General features: G+C 36.5%; 1 protein-coding gene across 2 annotated transcripts in view; it reads right to left on the bottom strand.

Moving 5' to 3' along the window:
• Positions 1–15,922, bottom strand: part of cdh19.S (cadherin 19, type 2 S homeolog) — a 151,204-nt gene that overhangs the window by 55,568 nt on the left and 79,714 nt on the right. The window contains exons 1-2 of one of the 2 annotated variants that reach the window (XM_018223617.2): positions 14,771–15,129; positions 1,894–2,152 (exon numbers count right to left, since the gene is read on the bottom strand). In XM_018223617.2, the coding sequence (XP_018079106.1) occupies positions 1,894–2,115 (222 nt within the window). In that variant the 5' untranslated portion in view covers positions 2,116–2,152; positions 14,771–15,129. Of the gene's footprint in view, positions 1–1,893; positions 2,153–14,770; positions 15,130–15,922 lie in introns of those variants that run through there. The other variant, XM_041567783.1, reaches the window with a different exon arrangement.

Below are 15,922 nucleotides of genomic sequence, written 5' to 3'. Positions count from 1 at the left end.
CAGGGGGTTATTTATCAAAGTCCATTTTTTTCTGGTCAGACTTTTAAAGGAGAAAAACACCATTTATTTGTATAAAAAAACTAGAAATTTTTGGAGATTTATTCAACTTCGATGGTGTTAAAAGTCTAAAAAGTTCTTCAACTCAGACCTGCTGAGTTCACGTAGAAGTCAATGGCAGATGCCCCGTTGATATCCTGATCTGTGCGGGGTTCGTTCAATAATTCAAAGATTCTGCGGTTTTCGGGCTTCACATCCAAAAAAGTGGAAAGTTTCAGGCATCAAATTTGAAAAAATCATAAATTCTCTAAAAGTCTGAATGATTAAAGGTGGTCCAATAAAATCAGGGCAGCTCCCTTTGACTTCTATAGCACCTCAACAAGTTTAATTTGGCAAAGTTTGGAAAAAACTTTTTTGTGTTTTTTTCCCAAATGTTTAGAGCTTTTAAGAAATATAGGGAAAATTTTTTTTTTAAAGATTTCAAAAATTGAAATTCAGTTTTTAGTAAATGGCACCCTTAGAATGCGCGACAATTTTGACACAAGTGTCAATTTTTATACGCGCGACTATTTGTCCAAATGTATTAAAGTCAACGTGTGTCTGAATAATTTTGACACGTGACAATTTTATGCACGTGACCATTCTTATGTGCGACAATTTTTTTTTTGTCGAGGTGGATTTTTCATCAGCAAATTTTGCAGCAGTTTTTGGAATTTATTTGCTGGCAGCAAAATGCAGAAATTCGCTGAAAATTTGTGCCTGCCGAATTTTGTCGCCCATCACTAGTCACTTTGTAAACTGTTGAATAATAGTGCTGAAGCAGGAAAGGCATTCACCAAGCTGTCTCCCTAAATTAAAAATCATGGGGGCAAATTCACTAACCTGCAGAGTTGCACCAGCGCAAAGTTGTGCTAGTGTTAATTCGTCAAGCAAAGCGAAGTTACGCTAGCGATGCATAATTTGCATACGGCGCCAAGTTAAAGTACAATGGACGTATATGTAGCAGCAAATACATTACACTACACAAGCCTGGGAACGCTTCATGAAATAAAATAGAGTTGTTATGCTGTGCTATACATGTGCCCACTGTATAGTTTAGGTGCCATATGTTAGGAAATATAGGGGGGAACGAGGGTACCCCCCAAAAAATTTACGATCTTTTTCAGCCTATCACCCTTAAAAAAGGAAAAGACACCAGCTTTTTTTGGTATTTTTTTTGAAGCATCCCTATCTACTCTATTGCACTTCGCCTGGTCTGAGGTGGCGAAGGCAAGCCTGGCACAAGAGGTAACGTTCAGTAAGATCTGCAAATTAGTTAATTAGTGTAGTTACGTCCCATCACCATAGCGCAACTTAGTCTGGCGTAAGGGTGCGAAGTAGTGCTAGAGTAGGTCCACTTCGCTAGCAAATTTACGCCAGCGCCCATTAGTAAATCGGCAAAGTAACGAAATGATGTCAAGCTGGCGAGTTTGCGCTAGCATTAGCCGCTTCGCACTTTAGTGAATTTGCCCCATGGACTTTTCGAGAATATTACTGCGAAAGATAAGGTTTACTTTAACTGGGACTATGGGCCCAAGCCAAAACATGAAAAACAGCGTTGACCCATTTTTCTTCTGGCATTATGGATTCGAGATTGAAGTGTTATCCTGGTACCCAACAGATCCAGATGTTTCTTTCTAATTACCAAACGGTGATATGGGATTCTTCATTCCAGAGAGTAAATATAATTTTCTTCAGAATCCAATGGTGGTGACATTACAAGAGCAGAGAGAGAGAGAGAGAGAGAGAGAGAGAGAGAGAGAGAGAGAGAGAGAGAGAGAGAGAGAGAGAGAGAGAGAGAGAGAGAGAGAGAGAGAGGGAGAGATTAATATTGTAAATTAAAGCAGTGTACTTTACCTGACCAATATATAAGGGTTCAGTAATGTCCTGCTCCTCCAAAACATAAAATGGATTCCATAACCAACTTCTTTTAGCTCTCCGATACTCTGAACGTTGGTCCTTTTGAAAAGTACAGTTGATGACATCTTTACAGAACACATGCAACGACATAAAGGAAATTTCTCCTATAAGTAACATCAAGGTAGAAATCCTCCTCATTTTGGAATAGGATATCCACATTCAGTAATGCTTTCGTTTGTGGCGGTGAGGTCTTTCTCTGTAAAACATAAAATATATAACACATTACTATATTGCTTGTGTTTGGTTACAATTTAAGAGGCATCAAAAAAATATCAACATGCTGAAGAATTATCCAGTTCCTCCAATTACAAGCAGCATTGCAGCAGTGTTGCAATGCAGCTTGCCAGTGCTGGTGCCATAGGTTACATTTTATAGGACATTGTTAAATTGCACTGCATAATAGCTGTATTCTCTTCTACGACCAACAATCCATTACGTATTCCCTATCAGTTAAATTAGCATTTCCCTCTACAAAAAAAGCCAAAATGGCACTGATTTTACTTTAATATCAATAGAGCCAAGCTTATAAACTGCACATCAGGAGCAGAAAGGCAGTTCTATTTTATGTTAATTCCCAATATCATTGTTTAAGCAGCAAATGTTTACCCAGTACATTATCTGTGTAAACAGCTGTATACCTTTATGTTGACTTAATAAGGATTCTGAAATGCTATTCCCTCTTGTGCCATCTCATCATTTTACTGCTTTATTCTCTTTGCACACACAGATTCAAGTCTGATACAAACACTTCTATCAGTACATATTCCATTAAATATGTTGTTAAAATATATATTAAAGGGTGACCTTTCTGAACTTCTAAAAAGTCCAAATCCTCAAGCAACTTATTAAACATGAGGCCGCTAGATCTGACTTTGCCATCTTGGCTAAGCTATGTTTATGTTATGGAGGTAAGAGCTGTGTTTAATATTTTATGAGGACATATACGGTTCTGTGAATAGGGCTGGAATGAAAAGGTTACATTTTTTTATCTGTGTAAAATGATGCTCGCGTCAATTTTACTTTCAAAATAATTCTCGGAAGAAAACATTTCATGGCCACAATTAACAAACAAATACATTCCCTATTGCCTACATCCAACAAAATAAAACTGACTGTTATATGGAAATGTGTATGTGTAATAATTAACACTGGTTTCCAATAACATTGTCATTATGTTCTCTTTCTATTATTTTTAGCATGGCAGTGTACAGTATGTATACTTATAAATTTAAGTATAGATCTGGGACCTGTTATCTAGAATGCTTGTGCCCTGGGGTTTTCCAGATAACGGATCTTTCCATAATTTGTATCTTCATACCTTGTCTCGTAGAAAATCATGCAAACATTAAACAAACCCAAAAGGCTGTATTGCTTTTAATAAGGATTTATTATATCTTAGTTTGGATCAAGTACCAGGTAGTGATGGGCGAATAAATTAACCTGGAGCGAATTCACTGTGAATTTCTGCGTTTTGCCACCAGCGTATATATTTATGAAACTCCTGCCAAAATTCAAAACCATTGTGTGTCAACACTATTCAGACACCCATTGACTTTAATGCCAGCGTCAAAATTGACGCTAGCATCAAATTTCAAGTTTCACTAATTTTTTGCTAGGAGAAATTTGCCCATTACTAGTACCAGGTACTGATTTAGTATTGCAGAGAAAAAGGAAATCATTTTAAAAAATTGGACTATTTCATTATAAATAAGTCTACAGGTGACACCCATTCTGTAATTTGGAGCTTTCTGCATAACAGGTTTCCAGATAACGGATCCCATACCTGTATTCTGCAGCCTGTGATATTCTAAAACAATTTCCTGGCTTCATGTGTATGTGTGTGTGTGTGTGTGTTTGTGTGTTTGTGTGTGTATGTGCGTTTTGTTTACATTTTGCTTTGATTACTTTAATATATCATATTTAGTCACTGAACAATCTGCACTAACAAGATAAGTAAACATTTGCTTCAGAAGGCAAGACAAATGGCCCAAATTCTTGCACTTGGGTGACATAACTGCAATGGCAGTGGTAAATGAATCTAGGCAAATGAGTAAATCTTAAATGTTTAATTTTAACTTGTTTCATAAAATTGTTTAGTACTGTACCTCCCCTCCCTTTAGGACTGAATATGTATCCAATATTTCATACAAATTGGTGAATGTAATAAAAGTCGCAAAGAGGAAAATAATTTGCACAAATAAGAATAAAAATTCACATTTCGCAATGTAATATTCTTCCTTAAACTGTTATTACATTACAAATTTTAATTGTGCATTGCCCACTTTTAAGAAGTGCTTGAAGGTGTTGTTGGGGGAATGTAATAAAAGTTGGTAAAGGAAAAAAGATCCGCAATGCGAAAAATTATGCCTCTGTGCGAACACATTTGCCTTTGTGTGAATTTAATATAGCTTTTGCAAACCTGGAAACAGTTATGTGACCACTTCCAGTGGCGGAACTACCAGGGGCGCAAAGGGTGCAGCTGCTCCAGGGTCCGGGCCGCCCTGCTGTGTACCGGGCAATGCTGGACAGAATACCGGAGCTTTTTTTTCCCTCTGTAGGTTTTTTTCCGGCAGCACAGAGCGTCGGAGGATTGGTCTGCACGAGCACCTGTACTTTACAGTAGCTTGCAGGCGCTCGTACTCTGCCCTGGAAAAGTGCGCGCTCCTCCCCACACTGCTGTTTCAACATTTACAGAGGAGTTAAGGCTACGAGGCACAACTCGCTTCACCTGCCTTTTTGACTCCCCCCCAGAATGGTATGTGAAAATGCAGATTTGGTGGTCTGTTCTCTTAGTGTCCCATGCTGCTGATTGCTCCTTGTTCTAACCCTCCCCCACCGCACATACAGTACATGGGATTTGAGACTTGTGAGTCCTAAGACTCCGTCTCCTAAGTCCTAAATGATAAAGGAAAGTGCAGTGCAGAAAAGGGAAAGAAGATTACAGATTCAGGCTTTTCTGGGGGTGGGGGGTGGGGTTTGAAGCAGGAGAGAGCTGGAGTTATGTGTGGGGAACAGAGGGGGGACGGTGGAGGAACAGAGAATGAAATATTTAAAGTCACATCACTACAGACAATGCTGCCTATCCACATGCCTTTTATGGAGGGAGGTTTGAAGATGATATGATACTCAGAGTTCCCTATATAACTCAGCCTGCAGCCTTGTGCCTTTGTATGGTCACAGAACAACCCCTCAGTAGGGATGTAGCGAACTGCCGATTTGGTGTTCGCGAACGCCGTTCGCGAACACCGGCAAAAAATGCGAACGTTCGCGGACAGTTTGCGAACTTCGAACACCCGCTAAAATCGTTCGATTCGAACGATCGAAGGATTTTAATCATTCGATCGAAGGATTTTCATTCGAATCGAACGATCGAAGCCATTCGATCGAATGCTTTTCATTGAATCGAATGCTTACAATCGTTCGAACGAATGGAAATCGTTCGATTTTAGCGGTCGAAGGAATTCGAATGGTCGAATGGTCGAACGACTTGTATTCGAATCGAACGCGAACTCAAAATGCGAACGTTCCCAAACGTTCGCGAACGTTCGGCGGACACGAACGGTCGAAGTTTGCGCGAACTAGTTCGCAGCAGAACAGTTCGCTACACCCCTACCCCTCAGTGACTTCTAATATCCTTATCATTTACAGTAGGGGGTACATTATCCCTTATAATGCATGAGTGATACTCAAAGTTCCCTGTATAACTCAGCCTGCAGCCTTGTGCCTTTATATGGTCACAGAACTCCTCAGTGACTTCTAATATCCTTATCATTTACAGTAGGGGGTACATTATGCCTTACAATACATGAGTGATACTCAGAGTTCCCTGTATAACTCAGCCTGCTGCCTTGTGGCTTTATATGGTCACAGAACCCCTCAGTGATTTCTAATATCCTTATCATTTACAGTAGGGGGTACATTATCCCTTATAATACATGAGTGATACTCAAAGTTCCCCTTATAACTCAGCCTGCAGCCTTGTGTCTTTACATGGTCACAGAACAACCCCTCAGTGACTTCTAATATCCTTATCATTTATAGTAGGCGGTACATTATCCCATATAACACACGAGTGATACTCAGAGTTCCCTGTATAACTCAGCCTGCAGCCTTGTGTCTTTACATGGTCACAGAACCCCTCAGTGATTTCTAATATCCTTATCATTTACAGTAGAGGGTACATTATCCCTTATAATACATGAGTGATACTCAGAGTTCCCTGTATAACTCAGCCTGCAGCCTTGTGTCTTTATATGGTTGCAGAACAACCCCTCAGTGACTTTGAATATCCTTATAATTTACAGTAGGGGATACATTATCCCTTATAATACATGAGTGATACTCAAAGTTCCCTGTATAACTCAGCCTGCAGCCTTGTGCCTTTATATGGTCACAGAACCCCTCAGTGACTTTGAATATCCTTATGATTTACAGTAGGGGGTACATTATCCCTTATATCATTATAATACAGTGAAACCTCAATTTTACGTGTCCTTTTTACATGTAACTTTTACGTTAACTTTTAGTATGTTATATAAAGCAACTTTTCAATTGGTTTTCATTATTTCTTTTGTTATCGTTTTTGAATTTTTTTCCTTCCTCTTCTACATCTTTCCAGCTTTCAAATGGTAGTCATTGACCCCATCTAAAAAAACAAATGTTCTGTAAAGCTACAAATGTACTGTTACATTTAGGGGTCTAGTTACGCCACTGACCACTTCTGACAGTGGATGAAGGTTTGAAAATTATATAGTTTGCGCCAGTATGCAGTGAATGTAATAAAACTTCTTAATGAAACAGTTAGGTTCAAAAAGCTGTATTAAATTCTCGCAAAGGCAAATTTGTTCGCACAAAGGCATAACTCGCATTGAGAATATTGTTTCCGTTACCGACTTTAATTACATTCCCCCAAAAGAGATTTTTTGTTTTAAACAAATGCAATCAATGAATAATAAAGTCATGGCTTAATGACCTTAAACATAACAGCACTGCTGACGTCTTCAATGCTCTGTTGTACACAATAATGGAAGGGCAAATTTTTAGCATTCCTCTGAAACCAGTTGGAGTCCTGATTCTCTTCCGTGCAACTTTCAAACATTGTGCAATGTGTAAGCAGGACTTTGCATGTAATAGATGTCAGGAAAGCCTAACCTAGGGTCGAGGACTATGGGGTGGAAATCTGGCAACAACAAAAAATTATTAAAAGCCTTGGCCTTATACTATAGGCAGCGCAATTAAAAAAATGAATTTTTGCCAGCACTCCAATTGCTTTTCTTTTTCTGACAATAGCATTAGCATTCAGACCATTTTTAGCCATTTTTCATATACCAACCGTCAGTAGGCCATAAGTAATAATTTAGAAATTTGCACAAATGATTGAAGTCCTGTGTTTCCCATCTAACGTCTTGCAGGATATAATCTGTCCAAAAACCCAGGCCTGAATTATCTAAAGGAAAAGCTGATCTGTACTGCAACTATTGCATTGTTTGTTTGGCTATGACAATAAAAATGACCAATTATGGAGTTTTTTATTCTGTACTAGAAATTAAAACGTTATTTGTGTTGAGATAGAATAATCATAGTTTTGTTAGGTGTGATAATGAAGTGACATTGTGGGAAAAAGTGAATCATCTGAGACAGATCATATATTGTAGATCATATATTCTCGATCTATATATTTGGAAAAAATACTTTAAAGGAGAAGGAAAGCTACCCAAGCAGTAATAGCAATAGATTAGCCACAATAGCGCAAGCTAGAACACTATGGGGATTATTTATCAAGGTCAGAATATCCGAACCTCGAATAATTTGTGGTTCTTGGAGAAAAAAAACGACAAATTGTTCATGATTTATTAAAGTATGATGCTCTAAAAACTCAGAATCCAAAACCCTAGCATCTAACAGCTCTCAAGGTCCTGTATAAGTCAATGGGGAAGGTCCCACTGTCTGCGCTGATGTCCGTACCGATATCCGATGAGTTTGTGGTTTCTGTGCAAAAAAATCCTAAAACTGTGATTTTTTTACGTTGATTTCTGAGTTTTGTGCACAGAAACCACAGGGAAAGCTCCGAAGTTTGCCTGACCCAATTTTTAGGGCTTTTTTTCATAAATAAGGTCCATTCCAGGAATTGGAGTGTCTAGGATTTCAAATTCAGAGATACTCCGATAAATTCGGACCTTGATAAATAACCCCCTAAATGTATTCTGCATAATGTTTTACCATACCTGAGTAAACAGCTCTAGAAGCTCTCTCTGTTTGTTTAGGATAGCAGCTGCCATATTAGCTTGGTGTGGCATCACTTCCTGCCTGAGTCTCTCCCTGCTCACTCATAGCTCTGGGTTTAGATTACAAGAGGGAGGGGAGGAGGGAGGGGAAAAAGGGAGGGGGACAGAGGAGCAAACTGAGCATGCTCATGCCCTAGTCCTGGAGGTTTATGCTGAAAACATGAAGTCTGATACAGAAGCCCATGTGCACACAACAGAAGGAAAGAAAAGTGGTGTTTCTGAGGACTCAGAGCAACATTACTTTGAGGGTTTACTAGTGTATTTATATAGAACTTTCTGATAATGCTTACTTAATTTATCTTTTCCTTCTCCTTTAATTGTGCACATTTCATTTTGAATGATTATTTGGTAATTCTCCCACCTAAGTATCCTCTGACAAAATTTTCTACTCCTAGGGGCAGATTTATCAAGGGTCGAATTTCGAAGTAAAAAATACTTCAAAATTCGACCATGGAGTTTAAACTTTTTTCATCGAATTTGAGTATTCTGCGGGCGAAGTAAAATCGTTCAATCGAACGATTAAATCCTTCAAATCGAACAATTCGAACGATTTTATCGTATGATCGAACGATTTTAACTTTGACTTAAAAAAACTGAAAAATGCTATAGAAGGTCCCCATAGGCTAACATAGCACTTCGGCAGGTTTAATTTGGCGAAGTATTGAAGTCAAAGTTTTTTTAAAGAGACAGTACTTTGATTATTGAATGGTCGAATATTCGAACGATTTTACTTCGAATCGAATTCGAAGTCGAAGTCATAGTTACCTATTCGATGGTCAAAGTATCCAAAAAATTACTTTGAAAATTCCCTCTAATTCACTTCGACCCTTGATAAATCTGCCCTGATCTCCTGGTGTGCATGCTGCATGTTGTGAAAAACATCAGATTACACTCTAACACATGGACTGTGATATGTGTTGGGGGAGCTTATGGATCTACAATATATTAAGGATCCAAATTTCTTGCTATTGTTTACAATAATACAGTTGTGCTTGTGTTTCTTAAACAGCATATATTATGGGGCCCATTCATTAAGTTCGAGTGAAGGAATAGAAGAAAAAATACTTCGAATTTCGAAGTTTTTTTTTGGCTACTTCGACCATCGAATGGGCTACTTCGACCTTCGACCACGACTTTGACTTCGAATTGAACGATTCGAACTAAAAATCGTTCGACTATTCGACCATTCGATAGTCGAAGTACTGTCTCTTTAAGAAAAAACTTCGACCCCCTAGTTCGCCACCTAAAAGCTACCGAAGTCAATGTTAGCCTATGGGGAAGGTCCCCATAAACTTGGCTAACTTTTTTTGGTCGAAGGATAATCCTTTGTTCGATGGATTAAAATCCTTCGATCGAACGATCGAACAATTATTCCTTCAATCGTTCGATCAAACGATTATTCCTTCGATCGTTCGATCAAACTACAGTATGCGCAAAATCCTTCGACTTCGATATTCTAAGTCGAAGGATTTTAATTCCCCAGTCGAATATCGAGGGTTAATTAACATCTGCCCCCATGAGTTTATTACAGAGAAAAAGGAAAGAGAAAAAGGACCTTCCAATTGTTCCTGTCTAAACCATGCTGCTGTCTTTACCAGCTGTTACACATCAGAGCTCAGGCTGCCAAACAGGTTGGTTGACTAATTGCTATAAAATTATTTGCATACAGACAGAAGCACAGCTTCAGCCCATGTAAATATATATATATATATATATATATATATATATATATATATATATATATATATATATATATATATATATACATAAAAATAAAAACAAAGATAAGTACTGTACCATACTTTGTCCAAAATAAGTAAGCTCACATGCCACCACAATGTCTATCACTATAAGTGAGAGCCATACCTTCTCTTACTGGAATGCAATTTCTACATAAGATCTTTGTGCTAATTTTAAACAGATTTAAATTGCCGTTATTTTTACTCTTGCAGCAATTGACATGATCTAATGTAAATTCAAAAGGCTGGCTAATTTAAAAACATGTGGTATATTTTTTTAAGCAAAATAGGTATAATATGGTGTAAAGAGATTTTTCCAAATTGAAAATAGCATGTTATTTGTATCAGGAAAGCTCAGTTAGTATAGTTATTCGTACTCAGGGGTGTATGTATCAAAATCTGAAAAGTTCTCACTACTTTCTGAAAACTATTCCTAAAAAATCTGCGCGCTATTTATCAATACATTTTTCCAAAAAAGTTTTTCAGATTTGTCGCTGAAACCTGTGACTTTTTTGGATTTGACTCCTGAAAACCATGGATTTTTGAATGAAACCCAGCACAGAGTATTAACAGGAAATCTGCCATTGACTTCTACATGCACATTTTATTTGGACTCCTAACACCATTGGGGTTTAAAGAATCTTTTTTTCTTTGAAAAAATTGTGGTTTTTATAATTTTTTATTGTCAGACTTTTATAAATAACACCCTCAGGGGCATATTTATCAAGGGTCAAACTTTGAAATTAGAATTCAAAAAGACCAATCGAAATTAAGTTTTTTTGGGTCTAATAGGTCAGTTTTCGATAGAAAAGTTCCGTATTCAGCCTAATTCAAATTGTTTGAATCAAATTAATAGCACAATCGATCAAAGTTTTTCCCCAAAAAAAGTTGATTGTTCAAAGTCCACCAATTGACTCCAAATGGGTTCTAGAAGGTCCCTCATAGGCTACAACAGCAATTCGGCAGGTTTTAGATGGCGAATGGTCAAAGTCGAATTTTTAAAGACACCTTACATGGTAAATTTTGATATTCGAATTTTCTACTTTTTTTGAAATTCAAATCGAATTTGGAGTATTCCCTAGTCAAAGTACACAAAAAATAGCTTGAAATTTTAATTTTTTCATTTGAAAATTCACCTCAACCTTTGATAAATGTTCCTCTCAGTGTTGCTTCTGAACTCCACTAAGCAGAGCCGGGCCACACTGGGCAGGCGCCCTAGGCAACTTGTCTCGCTGTGTCGCCGGCTGAGTGTGCGCATGCACAAGTTTACGCCTGCGCACATATGCAAAAGCGCAAATCTGTGTGCGCACATGCGCAGAAATGCCAAACACCGTGAAGGAAGATGGGGAGTGAGGGGACCAGACATGGGGTAGGCGACAGAGCAGGTATGTGCCTGGCGCCCCCCCAGCTTTGCGCCCTAGGCACGTGCCTACTCTGCCTACCCCTAGTTCCAGCCCTGCCACTAAGTATTGATGCCCATAGGAAATGTTGCGTAAAACCCCCAATTAAATTTTTCACTTTCCCTTGTTTGTTAAATTTTTCAGGGGACCAGGAAAAAATTAAGAAAATTTAAAATCAGGGAAATTTGTTAAAGTGACTTATTCTTCAAATACTCAGGATTCAGTTCTTGTACCTTGTATACATGTATCAAAGGTCGAATTTCAAATTCATGTGAATTTTTTTTAATTCTAATGAATTCAAATATACTTTAAAATTCAGTTGGGGTCATTTAAAAAAAATTGAAAAATCTAAAACTCGAACAAATATTACCGACCCGAAACTCAAACCGAAGTTTTCTCTGAAAAAACTTGAATGCAAGGAAGGCTAGTAAAATCTTTCAATTGGTCACTGGACCTCTCCCATGGATTTATAGATAAACTCGTCAGGTTTCAGGTGGAGAATAGTAAAATTTAAATTTTTAAAGAAGCAAGGTTTGATAAATCTCAAAATTAAAATCGAGTTTGGATTATTTACAATTCGAATAAATCTGCCCCTTACTGTGTTAATGACAAGGATTTAGCATTGCAGTATTAATGTTATAGTGGGGGGATATGTGCAAGGCCTCTCTGACTTATACTAGATTTGTTGAGATATGCTTTAACAGTTGTTGTAAGTAAACTAATCTTGTACTGAGTGTATCTCTACCTATAATTGTCTGGAGTATCTGTCCAAGCATAGACTGTGCTATATTCAAAATGTCTTGATAATTTCTTGATGCAGACTCCATGCTAAATCAAATGAAAGTTATATCCGTTTTTGACAATTGTGTTAGAGAATTTCAAATTTTTTTCGTTTGGGCTGAGGAGATTTGTTTAGTGTACAGGATTCAAGCTTATAGAATTCAATAAATGAATACATTTTAAGCAATATCTTCAACCCTGACCCGAAATGCTGAATAAAAAAAAGAAAGCTTTTAGAAATGAATGGTTTTCATTTCTTAAAAAAATAAAAATAATAATTCAAATAAATATTTACATATTCTATATTTGAAAATCACTTTCTCCTCACTTACATACAGAATAGGGCCTAGCTATACTCTATATCCTTTGGTAATCAATGCCAATCCTCTTGGATTTAACATATTATTTCTGAAATGTATGTATGTATAATTGTATTTCTATAGTGCTACTTATGTATGCAACACTGTACAACAGAGCAATACATACAATGCAAAAGAACAAACAGGGGGCCATTACAATAAATAAAATGAATACAATGTACAATTATAAATACAATAAATACAAAGTACAGTTAAAATAAAGATTAAATATTAAGCTTGCCCTGCCCAGTAAAGATCCCTGCCCAGTAGAGCTTACAATCTAAATGGTAGGGTAATTTACAGACATAAATAGGAGGATATTAAGTGCTGTAGGTTTACAACGGGTGACACACCATTATAAGTGCCATTTCCCAGTCAAGGTGTTATGTGAGTGCTCCAAGAGTGAGTTAGACTTTGAGTTTAGTTCTGAAGAGTCTGGGGGAGGATTCTCTCTGGAAGAATTCAAGGATGGCAAAACAAATGTGAGGATCATTAACTTTTTTAAGTTTTTTCATAAATAAAAAATGGCCAACTACAACAAATGGGATACAGAACAGGTAATGAATGATTTAGCAGAGACGTTGGGCTTGGACTAGACCAGCTGGTATTTAAATGTATCTACTGTATAAATTGCAACTTCACAGCCATTACAGCCATGAGTATTATTCAGAGACAATCTTTCAAAAAACAACTGGCAAAACCTCGGTAGTGTCCATTCTTATCAATATAAAAACACAGATATCTTTATGGAAATAAATAAGGCTGCTACTACACACCTGGAGAGACACACAATCTTATTAGCTTACACATAGGGGCACATATACTAGGCTTCACATAACTTGTATTTAATCAGTTTATTTGAAAAACAAGATTAAGGTTTTTAGGTGAGCTTTAATATCCTTATGATTTTTTGAAAATAAATCAAAATACCTATTAAATTTAAATAGCTGTACTATTTTATCTCATTAATGATATAACATACAGGGGCAGATTTACATAGGGTCGAATATCGAGGGTTAATTAACCCTCGATATTCGACTGGCGAATGTAAATCCTTCGACTTCGAATATGGAAGTCAAAGTATTTACCGCAAGGATTTTAATCCATCGATCGAACGATTTTTCTTCAACCTAAAAATTGTTAGAAAGCCTATGGGGACCTTCCTCATAGGCTAACATGGCACCTCGATAGATGTTAGGTGGCGAAGTAGGGGTTAGAAGTTTTTTTTAAAGAGACGGTACTTCAATTATTGAATGGTCGAATAGTCGAACGACTTTTAGTTCGAATCGTTCGATTCGAAGTCTTAGTCAAAGGTCGAAGTAGCCAATTCGATGGTCGAAGTAGCCAAAAAAAAACATTCGAAATTCGAAGTTCTTCTATTCCTTCACTCGAGCTAAGTAAATGGGCCCAACAGTGTCTATACTTAAATAGTAAGTTTTATATATTTTGCTCCAACCAAAATGCGATGCAATTTGATACACCTCCTCCAAAACATAAACAAAATCTAACAACAACTATGAACTAAAGCATCTGAGTACAGTATGTTCAGTGTAGTAAAATACCATCTCTAACTCCTCTGTACAGTAAGTGAGTGAGACTCAAACTGAATACTTTGAAGCTGCTTTGTTTTAGGAATGCTACACTATAAATAAATAAACAAAAACAGAACTATCCTAAAAAAGAAATATATACATATATAATTTTATATATATACATATATAATTTTATATATATATATATATATATATATATATATATATATATATATATATATATATATATATATATATATATCATTTTTAAAACAATTATATGATAAGCAAAATGGTATTTACACATTGCACTCATGTTCGACAGATTGCTAGTGGTGAAATAATTATGTCTGCTTCTCTCAGTCTAGTACCTGATCTATACATTTCTCTTTATCCCATTTTAACATTTTAAATGTACAACAGAAACCAGGTTTTCCATTCAAAAATAAATTTACTTCATCGATTTTTTAAAAACTACTGTTTGTTTTTAAGTTCACAGCATTTTTTCTCCCAGTAATTTAAACATGTTTTCTGATGGACAAAGGTCATTTGTTACAGCTATAATACAGCTGTGTTGATCTTAGAACATACATTTTAAATTCTTCAAATCCTGTAAATCAAATGTTAGCAGTTGCGTACTAAATTGCCTTGTGTTATAGATTTTTGCAATGTAGAGAAGCAAATATATACAAAATACACAAATAATTGTCATGTACTTACAGTCTCTGAGATCCCCTTAAATGCGTAAGTTTGAAATATCTGAAGAAAACATATCCTTTTAGTTCAGAGAGAATAAAATCCCTGGGAAAGCTTGACACACTGTGATTTCTTTAAAGGAACACAGCATAATGCATTCAGTTTTACAAAACTCATAGTATTCTGCTGCATGCTATTTTGGGTACATTGGGTGGTAAACACTGAACACAGGATCATTTGTGCATAATATAATAAGGCTTCATTGAGGCCTTTCATTCAGCCCACTAGATTAAAATGCACCAAGCTCCAGCAAAGTATAAGGAGAGGAAAGTCTTCATTAGTATAATATGCATGCTGTGGAAGTCACATTTTCAGCAGAAATCAAGTTGCCCTCTGTGTAACTCTTGTCACAAAACTATTTGACCTGTTTTGTGTAGCAGCAATTGGATTACTGCAAATAACCAGAACACTGGGATCACTGTTGTGAAAAAGTACATTACATCATCAAATAATTAGGATGAGCTGGAAAAGAATATTTTCTTGTTCCATTTGTATTTTGCAAAACATGTTCCGACTTAGACTTGGAACGTTTCCTGTTTGGAAGTTCTGTACACCTAATTTTAAGTTTCGGAAACAGAAACACAGTAAACATGACTTCATGTTTCTCTTTACTCCCACGCACCATCAAGAAATACCAAAGCTATATTTCTTGAATGGAGTTGTTATGAAGTGATAATATCCCCATGCTGCTTTCAAAATGGCATTCCCCTGCTTCTTGTTAACTTTGTTCATAAAGCTTACTATTTATTTATTTGCTAATAGATGTGATTAAACATTGCTATGAGCAAACAGAGTGGTAGTCACATACCCAGCAAGTTCTATTGAGTGCTTTATTGGCTCATTAGTATAACACAATGTGATTAAAAATGTAATTGCCAGCTTACTACTTCTTTAAGATGGCAAGTCCACAAGAGCTGTCCTTTTGAAATTTTAAAATCTTCCTTTACTTCAAGCTTTTAGAGTTTCATTTCATATTTTTATTTGTTCACACTTTTTATACTGTATTTGGATCTTGTAATAGAAAATTATACATTCATGCTATTTCAAAATGTGAGTTTAAAAAAATCTACACAAATTTGAATTATGATGAAAAGCCCTCTATGCAGTGCCGGAACT

Source organism: Xenopus laevis, chromosome 6S, assembly GCF_017654675.1.
Source record: "Xenopus laevis strain J_2021 chromosome 6S, Xenopus_laevis_v10.1, whole genome shotgun sequence".
Classification (NCBI taxonomy): domain Eukaryota; kingdom Metazoa; phylum Chordata; class Amphibia; order Anura; family Pipidae; genus Xenopus; species Xenopus laevis.
Note: the sequence above shows the minus strand (reverse complement) of the source record. Positions and strands in the feature narration are given on the sequence as shown.